This window comes from Lepidochelys kempii, chromosome 25 (assembly GCF_965140285.1).
Source record: "Lepidochelys kempii isolate rLepKem1 chromosome 25, rLepKem1.hap1, whole genome shotgun sequence".
In the NCBI taxonomy this organism is placed as follows: domain Eukaryota; kingdom Metazoa; phylum Chordata; order Testudines; family Cheloniidae; genus Lepidochelys; species Lepidochelys kempii.
In genome coordinates this window covers 14,106,853-14,125,197 of record NC_136404.1, presented here as the reverse complement: position 1 = coordinate 14,125,197, position 18,345 = coordinate 14,106,853, and the positions used below count along the sequence as shown (strand labels likewise).

General features: G+C 40.6%; 1 protein-coding gene across 2 annotated transcripts in view; it reads right to left on the bottom strand.

The window, feature by feature from the left end:
• Positions 1–18,345, bottom strand: part of PTBP1 (polypyrimidine tract binding protein 1) — a 53,012-nt gene that overhangs the window by 6,606 nt on the left and 28,061 nt on the right. For both annotated transcript variants that reach the window (XM_073323928.1, XM_073323929.1), the window contains 8 exons: positions 10,750–10,920; positions 8,709–8,819; positions 8,128–8,302; positions 6,960–7,034; positions 5,082–5,230; positions 2,252–2,285; positions 1,656–1,748; positions 978–1,194 (listed from right to left, as the gene is read on the bottom strand). In XM_073323928.1, the coding sequence (XP_073180029.1) occupies positions 978–1,194; positions 1,656–1,748; positions 2,252–2,285; positions 5,082–5,230; positions 6,960–7,034; positions 8,128–8,302; positions 8,709–8,819; positions 10,750–10,920 (1,025 nt within the window). The remainder of the gene's footprint in view (positions 1–977; positions 1,195–1,655; positions 1,749–2,251; positions 2,286–5,081; positions 5,231–6,959; positions 7,035–8,127; positions 8,303–8,708; positions 8,820–10,749; positions 10,921–18,345) is intronic.

Here is an 18,345-nt window from a genome sequence, read left to right as displayed (position 1 = left end):
CCAGGGTGCAATCTTCCAGTCCTCATTTTTCAGTACTGGAGAAGGAGACTGACACTGAGACCCTGCCATGACTGGAGTACTCCTAACTGAAACATAGGCATTCAATGCCCACCCCAAAAGGGAAAGGAAGTATAAGATGCAGATGTGGCACCTGCCCTGGTGTGTGCTTCTCCTAGACACTTCAGGCATCAGCCTCTTGCATCTTTCAAGATTTGAAGCCTGGGGACCAAAGCATACCATGGCATGTGTGTTGGTACCTTGAAAGGGCAAGAACCAGGAGTGTACACTAAGTACACTAGTACAAAAAGGAAACCTACTAGTATAGAACTACAGTATGACTATAAACTATCAACTATTAACGAGTATCAATAATATATAATAGAAATGCTAAAAAAGAGGGAAACAGAAGGTAGAATGCTCCAACAACTGTCACATGTGGTAAGAAGGAACTGAGAGGGGGTCAGGGGCAGTTCTGTCTTTTATATCACCAAGCAGCAATGCGAGGCAGAAGTGGGCACATGTGCCACTCCAAGGGTACTACTAGGGGAAAAATCTGACTCAAGTTCACTGGACACACACACACCTGAAGGAGAATGGACATGTGCAAATCACTCGAAGAAGTGCCACCAATATAAAATTATTTTCTAAGTGAACAACCATAGAAGCACAAACCTACTCAAGGACCGATGACTAATGGGACCAACTTAGACAGCTGGTGTCTTCAGGTTTCTGGAAGAAATGGACCTTAGAACTAGAACTGCTGTGGGGAAATCTAGATGAGTTGACATAATGCAAGTTAGCTCTTGCATGTGCACTGACAGCCCCCAGTTTAAGATGAATGCGGCCAAACTCAGCTATACCTAGAGAATGAAGATCTTAAATTAATGCTCCACAGAACCTGGTACCCAATATCCTCTCCACTTGCGAAGTGTGTCCCTTTTTCAGAGCATACATACATTCCTTACATGGGTACTTACGGGATATTGGAGAGGTGAAGGGTAGCAGAAGGCGGGAAGATATTTTGGAAGTTTTTGGAGCCTGGTTTCTTGAAACGATGTAGAGGAGAGTTTCCATAGTCTTTAGTCAATCCTTGGTCTTCCTGTCCCTCACGGGGAAGCTGTACTGTCTGATGCTTAGACAGGGTGATACGGATGGGTTTCCCATGAAGCTTCTGACCATTTAAGTGACTCATTGCTACAACAATTAAAATATAGCGTAAGGGAACAGAAGTTGAAAGGCTAGTTCAGGCGTATGTTTAACCCAAACCTAAAATTCCAATCAAATCCACTTCCCTATACAGACTGTCCAAACACCAAGACACCTATCACTATTACTGTTTATTCTGCTCCTTTTTATATTCTTTGCCCTCTCTCATTTTACAATTAGCATACTGTCTAGCATAAGAATATCTACTTGAGTGTAACACCAAACCCCAGCCTACTACAGAGGAAAGCAATTCAGCGAATGGACACTTATTCTGCACCTTTTGAAGAGTAACATTAGTACTGACTATCACTCTTCCACAGAGGAGGAATTTATTGCTAACTTGACTGCCATAACAATATGATCCTTAGTTGGATGTTAAACCTTTAAACAAGCAGCAGTGCTATGAAAGACTGCTATGCTACCACAGTGATGCAACAGAGCATGCTTACCAAGCTGGGCCTGGTTTCCATCAGCCATTTGAACTAAGGCATTCTCCTTCTTATTAAATAAGATCTTCACCCTTTGCACATCACCATAGACTCCTTCAGAAAGTGAGGAGACAAGGAAAAAAGTCTTTAGGCAGGAAAAGAAAAGTCTCATCCAACTTTATAACAAATCAATTCAACACCAAAATCATCCACAACCAGACGGATCTCATTCCAACCAAGTTTACTTATTCTGCTCTACTTAGGGGGAGAAACTTATATGCAGCAGAATAATAATGGAACAATACATTAAAGAAAACAGATACTGGGTTTCAGCAAAAAGAAAAAAATCTAACTGCCAAAGGATTGAACTGGACAATATAGCATGCTACCACAAATTTTAAACTCCTATAAAAAGACATGCAAAGCAATAAACCATGCATAACTGAACATAAAAATAAAGGCAAACTAAACTAAACAGCAAACTATGTAACAATGTAAAAAAATGAAATTATGCATTCAAAAATGGCAAACTGCAAACTGTACATTTTTGAAGTATCAAAAAAGTAATCTCAAATAAATGAAAAACAAAGTAATAAAAAGTGTGAATAATAACATACCGAAAAGAATAAAGAGGCATTGGGGTGTAACTCTCTTTAGAGAACAGCAGAGCAAGGCAGCGGAGGGACAGGGAAGAGGTAAGGAATCGAAGGGGAGAGCGAGGTTGCACAAATCGTCCACAACGAGGAAGGGCAGAGTCCCCGCAGGAAATGGCGAAATTGGTTGATGGATGATGAAGTTTTCAAGATGGTTAATATTGAAGGGCAGGTTGGTTTCCGAAGAGCAGGGTTTTTTGGAGGGGGGATTTTTTTTTATTTTATTTTTTGTTTCAAGCAACAACAGGAAGCAGAAGTACCGTGCAGTCAGTTGGCAAAGAAATTCCGGATCAGGGGAAGAAAAAAAATTCAGGGATGGGGAGAAAAGAAAAAGTAGCAAAAAACACAGGTCAGTAAATACATAAGGAATATGTAGTGTTCCATCAGTCAGATTTACAGATTTCTACATACAATACTTGTTTTACAAGAATAGTTAATAGGTTTTACCTAGTGGAACACAATGATAAAGAAAAGCATTTTTACTTAAGATATACATAGAAGGTAAGAGACAATATCACTGCGGAGTGACTTCTAGAGCGATAACATTAATATCCCAACTGTCCTTCTCAAAGCAATGGTCCAAGACTTTTTTGGCCTCTAGAAGACGCTGAAACCTGTACTAATGGTCAAACTAAAAACAGTGTGACGACACTCTGAAGTATCTGCTTAAACACAGGAATGTTTCGTGGAGAGGATTTGTGTTGCACACTTCACTGCAACTAAACTAAAGGAATGCAGTCTCGACATGAATCACTGCTTTCAAAGCCAAAGATTAACTAGAATAAACTTCTGAACCACTGCTAACTATATATCAGAATGAACTGCTAAAGGAGAAGTGTCTGCTGTAAGAGGACACTACCACAGGCACTGCAGGGGAACTGAGATTTCCACATACTCAACACATTAAGGAAGCAAGTATCTTACTGCAGAGGTCAGTGTGCCAATACTAATCAGCGAGGGTAGTAAGCAGGAAGAGCTTGTCCTCCCAAGGCACAATGATAATTCAACATGCAGGCAAACACCAGCACACACAGTCTACAATAAACATTGAAAAACAATGCAAATGGAAGAAATCTGGACCTCTCCCTACCAATCCCACATTAGCTCTTAGGATTTAGAAAGAAATTTCACATATTACTAGAGGGAGAGAGTCACTCCAGGGAAATACAGTCTCTTAACTGTCTAGTTGTTGCATAGGTAAGTTTCTAAAATACTGATTATACAAGCAGTGAAAAAAGTTTAAGTCTGTTAGTTCACTATAGGTATCAAAGTCTCTCTAACCCAAAGACAAGCTGGATGGATAGTGAAGAGGTCATCAAAAAATGCAAGGCATGATATAATTGCTTAATTCCTACATTCAGGCAAAAACATTTGTTCACGCTGTTCAGAAATGGTTCTTTAGAAGCCTAGTCAGTTTACAAAAAAATAAATCAGAATTCCAAATTTTAAAGGCCTACACAGAAAAATGGATTATGCTGTGCTTGTCATTGACACCTGGGCATAGCACATAACATCTGGAATCAAAGTGCACCTAATTTCACGATATTGATCTGAAAATGATAATGCCAGACCTTTGCCAGTTAAGGGGGCTCTCCATTTGTTTTGTTTAGGAAGTCACTGTTAACTCCTGAAGCATCGTAAGAATTTCCACTCTAGGGACAAGATCTAGCCTGTAACCAGAGCATCCTGACTGTGCCACTGGCATTATCTCATGCCCTGAAGAAAACAGTAATGATAGTCAGGTGAATAGAATAGTCTGAAATTTGATAGATTAACAAATTTAATGAATTAAATATTTTGATTATTCCTTATCTCATCCAGGCTTCCCTTTTGAAGCAAAAGAGGTTTTACGGGTACTTTGACACGTCTGATAAAAAAGTTTTATAATTACACGTAGTAGGAATTAAGTTTTATGGGCAGTCTTACCAGATATAGTAAAGCATTATTTTTCAGGCAGTATAGACTTATCTTTTAATGCACACAAACTGAAATACAGTCTACACTTTCAATCCAACAAGCAGCCAAAAGTTGACTTAATAGAAATAGATTTAATTCTTAGCAAATGATCTTTTATATTTCATCCTTTTCTATTAGGAAGGATTATTCCAATTTTACTTGCCTTCATTTAAAAAAACCAAATATTTTCAACTCTGAGAAAAGTTAAATGGAATTGAAAATGTAAATTTGAGAGTTAAAAGCATAAATAAATAAAAACTTCAAGGAATCTTGGAAAGGAAAAAAATGCATGTGCGAGCACATGGCAGAGGAAACACTGCACAGGTACAATGAAGCCAAGCTGGCGGGGGTCAAGACATTAAACAAAAAGAGTAGAGGGCAGAATGAACTCTCTCTGTAGTTCTGAATTAATGTATAAAATTAGAACATGCCAAGGAAGGAAGGGAGGAACTTTGCTATTCTGTGACCCAAATTACATGAGATCCATGGGAGTGAGTGGGAGATTGTAAAAATAAATAAATAAAACACAAGGGAGGGACACACTGTAGCTTTATGGGACAAGAGCAGACAGGCAACACCCTTGGCTATCAACCAAGGAAGAGCAAAGATTTCAATTTAAAAGATAGACCTTCCCATTTCCCTTTAGTGGCTAGAGTATTGATCTGCTTTGAGATTTAGGACTGGCACAGCACATTTCATCTGCTTTTCTAGTTTTGCCGTTTCCGTTAGGACACAGTAAGATTTCACTTTCAGTAAGTTCCACCACAATCTTAGTATTCAGAAAGTGAAAGTAGAGGTAACTGGAAGGAGAAAAAAGTGAAATTACAACTCCACTAACCTCAGGGTTCAGATTGCTAACCAGCAGAACGGAGTTCCCTGCCCCAGTGAGGCCGGGAATGCCCATCCGTCCTGCTGCAGCCGCTGCAGCTGCTGCTGATGGGATAGCCAAAGGAGCAAGTGCTCCGTGAACATTTGGAACTGACAAGCCTGGAAATTAAAGAATATTAGCCAGTAAAGAAACTAACAGCATGTACTCTAATGTGTCTGCTGCACTAGAATGGAGTGCTTCAAACCCCACCAATCACAGTCCAAAAGCATTTACTCTAATAATGACAAGTGCCTCCAATTCTGGTACTACTAAGAAGGAAATCGTCATCGGTTCTTCTAACAGTGTATTTCGCTCTCTTGTGGTGCCGGCTGCATGACAGATGTCTCTGGATGTGATCTGGCTGGTTTTAATGTTTCACACGTTCCACAGGCTACAAAACTGTATGAGCGCAAAGCCTCAAATCTGTGGGTTCAGGAAGGGTACTACAAGCAGTGCGTTTGTAACACTATTCCAAACAATGCATGCTACAAGTGCTTCATTCTGTTACCATGCATTTAATGAGAACAATTATACACTCCTACCAGTTATTCACTACTAAATCGGAGAAAGGATTAGTAGTATGTACAGGCATTTCTATGGGGCTCATTGTAGGTATGTGATGCTCACAGTATCAAACATTCATCACAAAGTCTCTAAAGGTACATCTATGCTGAAAAAACCTGTGTAGGAGCAAGTCTCAGTGTCTGGGTCAACTGACTTGGGCTTGTGCTAAAAGGCTAAAAATAGCAGAGATGTTCTCCCTCAGGCTGGAGCCTGAGCTCTGAGAGAGACCCCCCTCACCAGATTTTGGAGCCAAGGACAGCTGACCCAGGCTCTGAGACTGTCAAGGTGGGTTTTTTGTTTGTTTGTTTGTTTTTTGCAGCATAGACACCTTTCAATTTAGAGCTTTCAATCTTTAAGTACCGATAGAGCAACTGGTTAATTTCTTTCATAAATGATTCGCAACATTTAAGGGGCATATGTACAACCTCCTTAGAGGGATGGGAGGTTAAAGAGGAATTGATGGTCAGACAGACCACCTGGCTCATGACTAAATTATCCCATAGACATCTTAAATTCTACTTAGCTAAGCTGTTTCTACAGTTTATTGGTAACTTATTCCAAAGTTTACTATAGTAAAAAGGAGCCAACCTAGTACTTAGCCTACTATTTGAAGTTCAATACAAGTATTTACTACCCAAAAACTGAGAAGGGTTTGAGAATGACATTTATTAAAATTGGCACTTCAGTCATATATGCATCATTTTGATTTCTGCAATGAGCCCTGAAGTTCATAGGGCTGTCTATTTACCACACTTAAGTTTAATTAACTTTATTCAATTAAGTAGTATTAAAACAGAATGGAAAGTGGTTTCCAGTTTCAGAAGAAGCTTCCATAAGTGCCATAAAGTTAAAATTCCAGTGCCACTAACATACCAAATGTTCTATGCTTGGTCGAGAGTTCAGAAACAGATGCAATTCTTTATTTTCAAAATACTATTCAACTATTATTTGAGTCTTGCCTTCTTTCCCCTCCCACTATGTTGATTACTTCATTTAATGCAGTCACACTTGTCCGTGAAGATGGCTTCAAGGACTTCAGTATCTTCCATTTCCCCATTTTGTCTACTTATTACAAAACCATCTCATTCTATACCCTGTAGTCAGCACACAGACTTAACAGTTCAGAGGGAATAAATATTTATTTTTTTAACCTAATGATTTTAAGACAACTTGGGTTGAAGTGGCTGTCCAGTGATGGAACGTTTAAAAAGGCACTGCTCTAGTAATGGCCAGCAACTGGAAGGCAACCTAAGGAATTCAAGTTTAATGTTTGAAATACAGTACCTGCTTGAGGAATTGCAAAGGCAGGAGGGAAACCAGCTCCTGCATATGGAGAGGCAGAAATTATTCCTGGAGCTCCTGTGAAAGAAAAAGTAAGACAGTATGTCTATGAATCTAATTCCAATAGACAAGACAACCCCACTTCAGACAGCCAGTTTGTCTCCTCACATCTTGAAATGCATGTAACTGAGGACAGAAAGGATATAGACTACGCTCCTAGACACATCACAACATTAGAACAGTCTCAAACCCAACAAAGCTACTAAAAGTTTCTTTTGAAAGTGTCACCGCTGAATGCCAAGAACCAGTTTCCTATTCCAGGTTTAGCTTTGAAGACACTTTCCTGCTTTGAAGCAGCAATGAAAAACGGTTTTCTCTATCTACTTTGCACTTTTGAAAAGCCTGTTACTTTTTCCTAGGTCACGTCAGTTTCAGTATAACGCCATTCTCAAAGAGCCAGGGGTATAACTAGTAACTCCAGCCACTCCATATCATTGGTAGAACAGCAGGTGGCACTAATAGCACAGCGAATAGACAAGCATCTGCAAGTGTTCTTGGTAAAGGGAAGTGAGATGGCTTATCAAAGATGCACGTTAATTTTTTTTGGTACAACCATATTAGTGTTCCACATTATTAGCTTAAGCCTTATATGCCACCAAAGAGACTACAAGGAGATTAAACTGACAGATCCAATACAGCATAATCTGTTGGTTAAGCAGTAAATCCAACTTTGGACACAAGAGGTCTTGGTTACCGCGCAAATCAAACCGGCAGAAAAGAGACTCAAATACTATCTATGGGGGTAACTTCTGAATGGAGGTAAGGAGCTGTTGCTAAAAATACATTAATGGGTTAATGCCAACATTCCACTTTGCAAAATGTGATTTCAGAGCTAACAGTTAATTTCACTATAGAGGGGGTCATTATGAAATGAAAAGGAGGAACCAGATGTACTCCACTAAAAACGGATACTTAGTATTGTTCAGGGAACAACAAAACATCTCATTCTGTACAGAAAGTGGTCTGAATCAACAGTGCAATGAGCAACTATGGTCTGTGAGGTGTCAACACTCAGATTTCTTCACTACTCTACTCACGTTCTGAATGTTGAAGCCCACAATACACAGACTTTTAGGAAGAAGTCAATATATTCTTAGAGGGGCTTTCTTACCAAAAGCAGCTGCCATGGTTTGATCGAGAGAGGGCTGGCTATCTCCAGAAGGTAAATCTGGCCGTGTGTAATCTCTGCTCTTATCGTTGTTGTATTTAACATTGAGGCTTGTGAGTTTGGAGAAGTCGATGCGCAATGTGCAACAGGCATTGTAGATATTCTGCCCATCTAAAGACTGCAGAAAAACAAACCAGAGCTCTTTTACCTTGTCAAAGGTACCTTTATGCTAAAGAACAAATCTGACTAACCTGGAAAGTTATTCTGACATCTTAAAGCTGTGAGAATAAGTGCAAATAGCTTGCTTAGATAACACGCTATAAAATTATTTAACAATATCCTGACAGACTTAAAATTTCACTTTCAATGCACTTTTATTGGTGAAATTCTCTCCCAATTACACACAGAAACCTCAGTGAAACAGTCGCACATGTGAAACTGAGGGCAGGATTTGACCCTGTACTATTAAACATTTCCAGCGTGACAGAAGCAAGACACCCAGCTATTCCTAGATCTGTTGAAACCCTTTCTTTTCAAGTCATCCCTTAACAAGTTCAGGTGTGTGGAGCTGCCAGTGTACTCACCAGTTTGGCATGCTGAGCACTCATAGGGTCAGCATATTGTAACAGGGCCTGGAACTGGTTGTTCTTGGTGAATGTAATTATTTTCAGCACTGTGCCAAACTTGGAAAAAATCTGCAAGATGAAGTTTGCATATCATGTCATCTCATGTTTCTAATAGTTTTTTTTCTCTTTGTATCTCCACTTTTCACAGTAAGAAACTGCAAATAAAGCCACTTTCATCTTATTTTTATACAATGGAATTATAAGGACTAAATTTCAATAGTTTTCCTTTTCTAACTTTAAACTTAACTGAGTTTATAAACAGTATTAGAGGCACTCCTTTTTTATAGTGCTCACACAATATCTAAAATTAAAGATCAGAATGGAAAAGTAACATAGGAAATAGGGTGTTATAACATATTTCTCAACTATGTTCTGATTGTGTTTAATGAATGGCTTGTGGATCTCTGTAAAGGCTTACTGAATTTGAATTTCCAAAGCTGTATTATGCATGATTTTAGCTTTCCTGTGTAAAAAAACTTTAGTACGACAATGCTGAAACCCTGCTAAGAGAAATACTTTAGTAGTTTCCCTGAAGAGTTACTTACTTCCACTGGAGTTGAAGATGTTTAAGCAAAGGCACTTCCCTGTTTTGTCAGATTAAAAAAACTGGTAACTTTTTAATTTGCATCTTTGTCTTGCAGTCAAATACCATGTATGACAAACAGTTTAATATGGATTCTTCACAAAAAAGAGACCTGAATGTTTCCTCCAATGAATAGAATCATCAATGGCAGTTTTAATAATGAGGAGTTCTTGTGGCACCTTAGAGACTAACAAATTTATTTGTGCATAAGCTTTCATGGGTGCCACTGCACACATGCTTACCAGCATGAGAAAAATATAATGCATGCATAACTAGCTACCTGTTAAAAGATACAATTAGGTCCTTTCCCTTTCTGTCTGAAACATGACCCGCTACTATTTTGAAGTGTGCACATCTGATGGCGCTTCTCAAAATTACTTTAAACTCAACTTCTAGCTGGATAAACTTGTACTGTTAAAGCATGTGTTGTAGTATTTGCACTTAGTGCATTTTGAAATGAGGGTTTGAAGGAAGAGGATGCTTCACGTACAAAAATCAAACTTTGCATTTTAAACTGAAAAGACACTGAACATAGCAGAATTATAGTCCCTGGTGCCCTTTGCAATTAAAGAAATTAGCCTGGTTTAGTTGTACAAGAGTAAAAATTAAAGTTTCTATTTTAAATGTATGCTTTTGTTGCACTTGTGCTAAACTAGTTTTTTTGTAATGGTTGACAGCACCTATAAGAATTTAAATGTGGCATATTTTACTAGCATTATATGTAATGCCCATCAACTAAAGTTTCCCGGTTTAAGCCATGACACTATTTCATTGACAAACTCCCTAACTTCACCAGTAGTCTCACTGAGACAGTTTTGCCCAGTGTAGTCTGCCTTACCGCTGCCTACACTTCAAAGTTTTCCTAGACAGAATTTTCGACCTATTCTGTAGTCATTTTTTGCTTCACTGCCACACATCTTGAACGCCTATCACTGCAATAGGCTTCACAGAACTAGATTTCAGGTGGGGAGTGAACACTAGCAAACGAATGCAATGCAGTCCGATATTGTGAATGTGACTTGGCAATTAAAAATGAGGAGATACTACAAGAAGTGTTAGTAACTGAAATGCCTCTATTTAATACCTGTCAAATACTTCTTCATTGCCAGCTGTTTTTAAAGCTGAATAGTCAATGTGAAAATTTTGATGTGCCAGCCAATAGTTTATATGGATTCTCTGAGATGCTTCTGTGTTTTACATTGCTAAAACACATTTATGTATCACTGTAAAGCACCATGTACATTTACAGTCGTAAACATTCCTGGATGCAAGGACTTAACCTAAGACAAAGGAGAAAAACACTGAAGGGATGATCACATGAAGGTGGTTTTGGATAAAGCAACACTGCTCCATGCAAACTGCTGTTGCCATTTCTTCCATATTGATCTGCACGAGGGAATTTGAGTATGATCTCACCTGATGCAGGACATCCAGAGTGACAGGATAGAAGAGATTTTCCACAATGATCCTCAAGACAGGGCTCTGACCAGCCATTGCCATTCCTGCATCCACTGCAGCAGCAGAGGCTGACAGTGCCAGGTTTCCAGACTGAACAGAGTTCACTGCTTGCAGAGCTGCCTGGGCCCGCTGTGGAAACAAACATCCTCTCAGGTTAATAATACTGCAGGTAGAAGTACTCAAGTTTAATTTTGTTGTTGTTGCAAGTTTCACACTTGGAAACTACCACAGAACACAACACTGATCACCACCATTGGAGATTAGGAGTCTGTATAAGAAAATTTACAACTAAGAGCCTGTTCACATAACAGTACATTTCAAAGTTTCTGGCAGTGGTTGCACACTTCAGAGCCAACAAGAGCATTGCAACATGAAAATGCGAACTGGAAGTTCACACGCATTAATTGCTTACAGGAAAAGACAGCTAGAGTTCATACGTGCTATGATCCAGTTACTAGTGATAGCTTCCCCTCCACCCACCCTCCCAAAAGCCTAAATTGAGTGATCTTGTTCAACATTTGTTGATGCAAGGTCTGTGTTATTCCATAATAAAAAACTTCAAGCAGAGCACGCCCACACCCTAGATGGAGTCTGGATTACTAGTCTCATTACTTGGATCCATGCCAAACAGGCAGCACTAGTAACATTACACATTTCATTTTATAACTTATTAGGGTCATGCTAGAAACATATGGAACAGGAGTGAGGAAAACAAACGGCATGGAGACAGAACTATCCTAAAAGTAACACCACGACATACTGGGGCTTCACCCTTCTAAATGTGCAAAGAATACTCCCTCATCCCCAGGACTGAGAATTAAACTAGAATTAAGGCTCTTTAGTTATGGTGCTTGCAGGTGTCTTCTGCTGTAAAGTAATGCTACAACTGGCAAATCAGAGCTGAACTTTTGACAAGCCACAGAAACTGACAAAACAAAGATTAATGAGCAACTTTTTTAAAAAAACTATTTAGGAATTTTAAACAAGTTTACAAATCCTTGATGTTTTAAGGACAGTGAAGTTAAAACAAACTTGAAAAAAATATTTTCATAAAATGGAGAGTCTCCCTTTGTGAGGTTCCTGTTCTGAGCCTGTTTATAGAACACACTGGAAACTGGAAAATGCACCAACATTACTATTTATCAGACACCTGGGCTCTCAGAATCATATCTATGTTCACTTTACTTAAGAACATAAGAACGGCCATACTGAGTCAGACCAATGGTGCATCTAGCCCAATATCCTGGCTTCTGACAGTAGTCCATGCCAGATGCTTCAGAGGGAATGACCAGAACAGGGCAATTTCAAATGATCCATTCCCTGTCATCCAGTCCCAGCTTCTGGCAGTCAGAGATTTAGGGACACCTAGAAATTGGATTACATCTCTGACCATTTTGGCTAATAACCATTGATGGATTTATCCTCCAGGAATTTATCTAATTTTTTTAATTAAGTGATCATTTTGGCCTTCACAACATCCTCTGGCAACGAGATTCACATTGTGCAAAGGAATATTTCCTTATGTTTGTTTTAAACCTGCAGTCTATTACTGTCATTGGGTGACCTCTGGTTCTTGCATTACATGAAGGGGTAAATAGCACTTCCTTATTCACTTTCTCCACCCCAGTCACAATTTTATAGACCACTCTCATATCCCCACCAATAATGTCTTTCCCATGCTGAACAGTCCTACTCTCTTAATTTCTCCTCAAATGGAAGCTGTTCCTCACCCTAAATCATTTTTGTTGCGCTTCTCTGCTTTTTCCAGTTCTAATATATCTTTTTTTTTGAAATGGGCAACTAGAACTGCATGCAGTATTCAGGGTGCGGACATACCGTGGATTTAGAGAGTAATATTATGATGCTTATTGCATTATCTATCCCTTTCCTAACCATTCTAACATTGTTTGTTATTTTGACAGCAGCTGCAGCCTGAACAGATGGGTTGAGAACTATCCACAACGACTCCAAGATCCTTCTTGAGTGATAACAGCTAACAGACTCCATCCTTTAGTATGTATAATTGGGATTATGTTTTCCAGTGTGCATTACTCTGCATTTATCAATGCGGAATTTCATCTGCCATTCTGTTACCAGGCATCCAGTTTTGTGAGATCCCTTTGTAACTCTTCATAATCAGCTTTGGATTTAATTATCTTGAGACATTTTGTATCTGTAAGCTTTGCCACCCCAGTTTACCCCTTTTTCCAGATCATGTTGAACAGCCAAATGAATTATTTGCATTGAGCTTCACTGCCATAATTCATCTGGCTTCTCCTCAAGAGCCTTGTCTTCCTCGAGTGCTCCTTTAGACCTCAATCACTCAGTGGCCCCACTGATTGTTTGGCAGGCTTCCTACTTCTGATGTTCTTAAAAAAATTTCCTGTTAGTTTGTGTGTCTTTTGCTAAATGCTCTTCAAATTCTTTTTTGGCCGACCTAATTATAGGTTTACACTTGATTTGCCGGAGTTTATGTTCCTTTCTATATTCCTCAGTAGGATCTGACTTCCAATTTTTTAAAGGAAGACTGTCTCTCTAACCTCCTCTTACTCTATTGCTTAGCCATGGTGGCATTTGTTTGGTCCTCTTGCTTTTTTTTACTTGTGGGGGTCGGGGGGAGGTAATACATTTAGTTTAAGCTTCTATTATGGTGCTTAAAAAGTTTCCATGCAGCTTGCAGGCATTTCGTTTGTGACTGTTCCTTTTAACTTCCATTTAACTAACTTTTCCTCATTTTTGTGTAGTTCTCCTTTTTTGAGGTTAAAAGCTTCTTTGATGTTTTCCACTCTACCAGGAAGTTTAAATTTAATTACATTATGGTTGGAATTACTGAGCAGTTCAGCTATATTCATATCTTGGGCCAGATCCTGTGCGCCACTTAGGACTAAACCAAGAATTACCTCCCCGCTTGTGGGTTCCAGGATTAGCTGCTCCAAGAAGTAGACGTTAATGTGGTCTAGAAATTGCGTGTCTGCAGCCCATCCTGATGTGACATGTACCCAGTCAATATGGGGATAGCTGAACCCCCCATTATTGTTTTTTCTCTTTTTGTAGCCTCTAACACCCCTGAGCATTTCACAATCACTATCACCATCCTGGTTAGGTGGTTGGTCCTCTACTCCTATTGCTATACTCTTAAATTAAATCAAGGATAGAATTTCTATCCAGAGAATCTATGGTACAATTTGATTCATTTACGATTTTTACTATATTTCCACTCCCCCACCAGCATGACCTACTCTGTCATTCCTATATATTTTTTACCCTGATATTACCAGGTCATGTTGATTATCATTGTTCCGAGTTTTTGTGATGTCTATTAGATCAATATCCCCATTTAATATCAGGTACTCAAGTTCACCCATCTTAGTATTTAGACTTCTGGCATTTGTATACAAGCACTTAAATTTGTCAATATTTAGGTATCCGTCTTTATGTGATATAACTGAATAGGACTCATTTGACTTACTCTTCAGTTCCTACCTGTACTCTATCAACTTCTATCATCTTCTCTTTACTAGGACAGAGACTGTCCCCTTTAATAAATCCTCACCTAAGGAATGTCTGCCTGAACTGTGTGCACCTCCACACCTGTTTCCCTGAGCCCTTAGTTTAAAGTCTCCTCTATGATTGGTGGCACATAAAATTAGAACAATCTGGTTCTGTTTTGGTTTAGCCTTGCTGTAAAGGCACCTCCTTTCCCCAAAGTTCCCCAGTTGCTAATAAACCTAAATCTCTCCTTTTAGCATCATCTCATCTATGCATTGAGGCCCTGAAGTTCTGCTTGTCTAACTGGCCCAGAATGTGGAATGGGAAACATTTCAGAAAATGCTACCACGTTCTTCACCCCCTATCATTTCAACTGATAATTTTAGCAGTTCATCTCCCAGAGAATGCAGAAATGAACAACAAACAGCATTAACTATCTGAGAGTTGCACCCCCAAGCTTTCTAGATTGCAAAAGTTGTTAATTTCTAGCTCTATCGGTTTAAGTTAGCCACTTAAAATCATCAGAAAGTGGAGGAAAAAACAAGAGGGCAATCAAAAACATGTGATTCTAAGGTCCAATTTCTTGCAAAATCTACCAGGACTAGAAGTGATTATGTAAGACTACTGGAGACCCGTCCTGTTTATTCAAGTTATCATGCCTTGGAGGCTGTCATGTCAGCCTCAGTCTAGGGTCTTGTCCACAGCAGAATATAAAGGTGGGATAGCATGTTAGTAGAGAAGGACTGGCAGTGCTTTAGCATTAATCCAGGACTAAACTTATCCAGCCTGAGCCTCAGACCAGCATAATTTTCAAACCCTATCCCATATAATAGTGCTTAAATAATACACAGTATAAAATTCATAAATTTAGCCCTTGCAGATCCTTGAGCCACAGCATTAGCGGCGCATCAGGACCAACAATGAAACCAAATGGATAGTTAAGAATGGCCATAGTGGGTCACACTAATGGTCCATCTAGCTTTCTACCCTGTCTCTGACAGCGGCCAATGCCTGATGATTTAGAACAGTGGTCTCCCACCCTTTTTAGGCCCAAGATCACTTTGAATTTAAGGGCAACCCAGCATCTACCCTGCCCCTTCCCCAAAACCCCACTCACTCCATCCTCCCTTTCTCCATTGGTCGCTCTCCCCCACCCTCACTCACTTTCACTGGGCTGGGGTGTTGGCAGACGTTCTGGGCAGAGCCTGGGGCAAGGTGTTGGGGTGCACTTTGGGGCTCTGGGCTGGGGCTTGGGGTGCTGGCTCCAGGCAGGGGTGTGGCCCCCCACCAGGTGGTGCTTACCGTGGGCAGGCTAATGCAGGCTTCCTGCCTGCCCCATGCTGCTCCCAGAAGGGGCCAATGTGCCCTTGTGGCCTGGGGGAAGGGGAGGACAGCATGTGGCTCTGCACAGTGGCCCTCTCTGCAGGCACTGCCCCTGCAGCTCCCATTGGCCACATATATAATACGCCCTGAATTCCTTTTTGCTACCCTCTGGATAGAAATAACAGAGCCTTTTAATCTGTCTGCAAACAAAACAAAGCCTATGGGATTTACTAAATGGTTTAGTCCTATATATATATAAAGATAATGGCCTTCTGATATCTAGAGTATGGAGCACTGTCTTCATGTTGGATTTGTGAAGTTTTTGGAAAGAAAACGGACAGGTAAATGATCTGATTCAGATGAAACTCAAGACACTTTAGGAAGGTCCCCAGGATGCAGGTAAGGACACTAGCCATGTAGAAAATTGTGAAAGGAGGGTCTGCCATGAAGGCCCCAATCTTTCTGAATCTACGGAGTGAAGGTAATAGCCACTAGGAAAGCTAGTTTAAGAAAAGGAACCTCTGCCCCTACACTGCGAAGAACCATCCACCAGTCTAGGGAACGCTTCACCAGCTGGGAAACTGACTCCTGTTTCTCTAGGCTGTGTTTGTTTGGCAAATAAATTGATCCAAGCTACCCCTGGAAACAGCAAAAGGTGTAACCTCACCTGTTCTGTCTCAGTGGTATAAACTACCACAACTGAAGTCTGGGGACTCCCTTGAATAATTCTGACAAGGTCAGATAATATCACAAGCCTGTCCATGGGAAGGAAGGCCCTGTCTGCTAAAGAATTCACGAATATCCCTATAAATTGTATGTTCTGAAGGGGTGTCAGTGTGGATTTTTCCACATTCAACTGCAGACCCAAGTCTAAGAACAAGAAAAGTGTTTTTGCTATGGCAATGACACCTCTTGGTATGACCAACCCCTTGCACAGCCAGTCATCAAGGCACAAATACTATGATCACCTGATGATGCAGGTAGGCAGCCACCATGAAAAGAACCTTTTGAAACACTAATGGAGCTAAGGAGAGATTGAGCGGGAGCACCTGATATCGAATATGAACCTGGCCTACGACAAGGTGAAGGAACCTTCTGTGAGACAGGTATATCACAATATGGAATTATGCATCTTGAAGATCAATGGCTGAAAATCAAACCCCTGAATTTAAAGAAGGAATTATAGCTCCCCGAGTCACCATCCTGAACTTTTTAGGTTTCACAAATTTGTTTGAGCCTTAGATTTAAGATGGGTCTCCACCCTCTGTTTTTCTTTGGTTCAAGGAAATGCCATCAATAGAAGCCTTTCCCCCTGTGCTGAGCAGGGCCCTGACTATCGCTCCTAAACAAAGGAGAGAGTTTATTTCCTGTCCTAATAGGGATTTGTGAGAGGGGTCCATGAAGGACAGGAAAGGGGAATGAGGCGGCGGGAGGGAGGTAAAATGCGTGGTGCTGCCAGGTATTACGTCCATCATCCATTTGTCCGAGGTGATTCCCATTTCCAACAAGCCTAGGAGTGTGAGTGTCTCCAAAGGGGGGAAATGGGGAAAACACTGAAGTTGACAAGTGAATGTAAGTCTGAGGTTTGAACCCTTAACCACCCGGTCAAAATGGATATTTTGATGAAAAAGACTGCTGCACAGATGCATCAGATAGGTTCCAGAGAAAAAGCTCTAACCTGTGTCTTTCAAGAGGTTCCCTCAGCCTCTGAAATGGAAAGAATTGCATCACAAGAACTTTGAGCCATTTGTGATCTAAACTTCCCTTTGTTTGTAGGAGTGTAGATACCTAACAAGTGTAATGTGGCCCTGGAATCCGTAAGGGTATGCAAAAACTCATCAGTATTTTCCGCAAACAGCTGCAGTCCATCAAATGGAAAGTCCACCACCATATTTTAGACTTCTCTGGGGAAGCTGTAAGCATGAAGCCTTGCGCATCACCACTGCCACAGAGTGGAAGTGGGCTACAGTATCTGCAGCACCCAGAGCTGCTTGAAGAGACGTCCTGGCCAGTAATGGTCTGTCAGCAACAGTAGCCTGCAATTGTTCCCTTTGGTTTGAAGGAAGGTGTTCAATAAACTATACATGTATTTGTATTTTGCCATCAGTACCCAGTAATTTGCAATATGGATCTGTAGGGTTGCTGATCAATAGGATTCTCTGCCCAGCAGGGCCAGGCACTTCTGGTCTCCATCATATGTGGAGGACTTATAATGTTGCTTGCCCCGTTCATTAACTGTATCAACACCAAGTGTTAGGTGGAGGGTGGGAGAATAAGACCTCCAAGTCCTCTGACATGTGAGCATTACTGTAGCTGGGGTTTGCCAAATGGTTTTAGAAGGTTCCAGGAGAGCCTTGTTGAGAGGAAGGGCAACTCTGGATTGCGTTGCAAAGCACAGAATATCCAGCAGCTTGTGTTTGGGTTCTCTGACCTCCTCAACGAGGTATCTAAGGATCCTAACAAGATCCTGGAACTGCCAAAAGCTATCCAGCATAGATGGAGGAGGCATTACAGATTCATCTGGTGAGGATGGTACAAAACTACAACGAGGCAGCTTAAGGATTGGCTTCATCTGCCCTAGTTTCTTGGGATTCATATGTTTCTTCCTCTTGCTGGAGAGGAGAAGCTTGAGTCTCCCTTTCATTCCGATGGAGAGGGCTGGGGGCCTGGAAACTGTGATAAAGTGCCCAAGGATTCCATCACCACCACTGAGAGGAAGAGGTGGCACCCAGGGATGCTCCC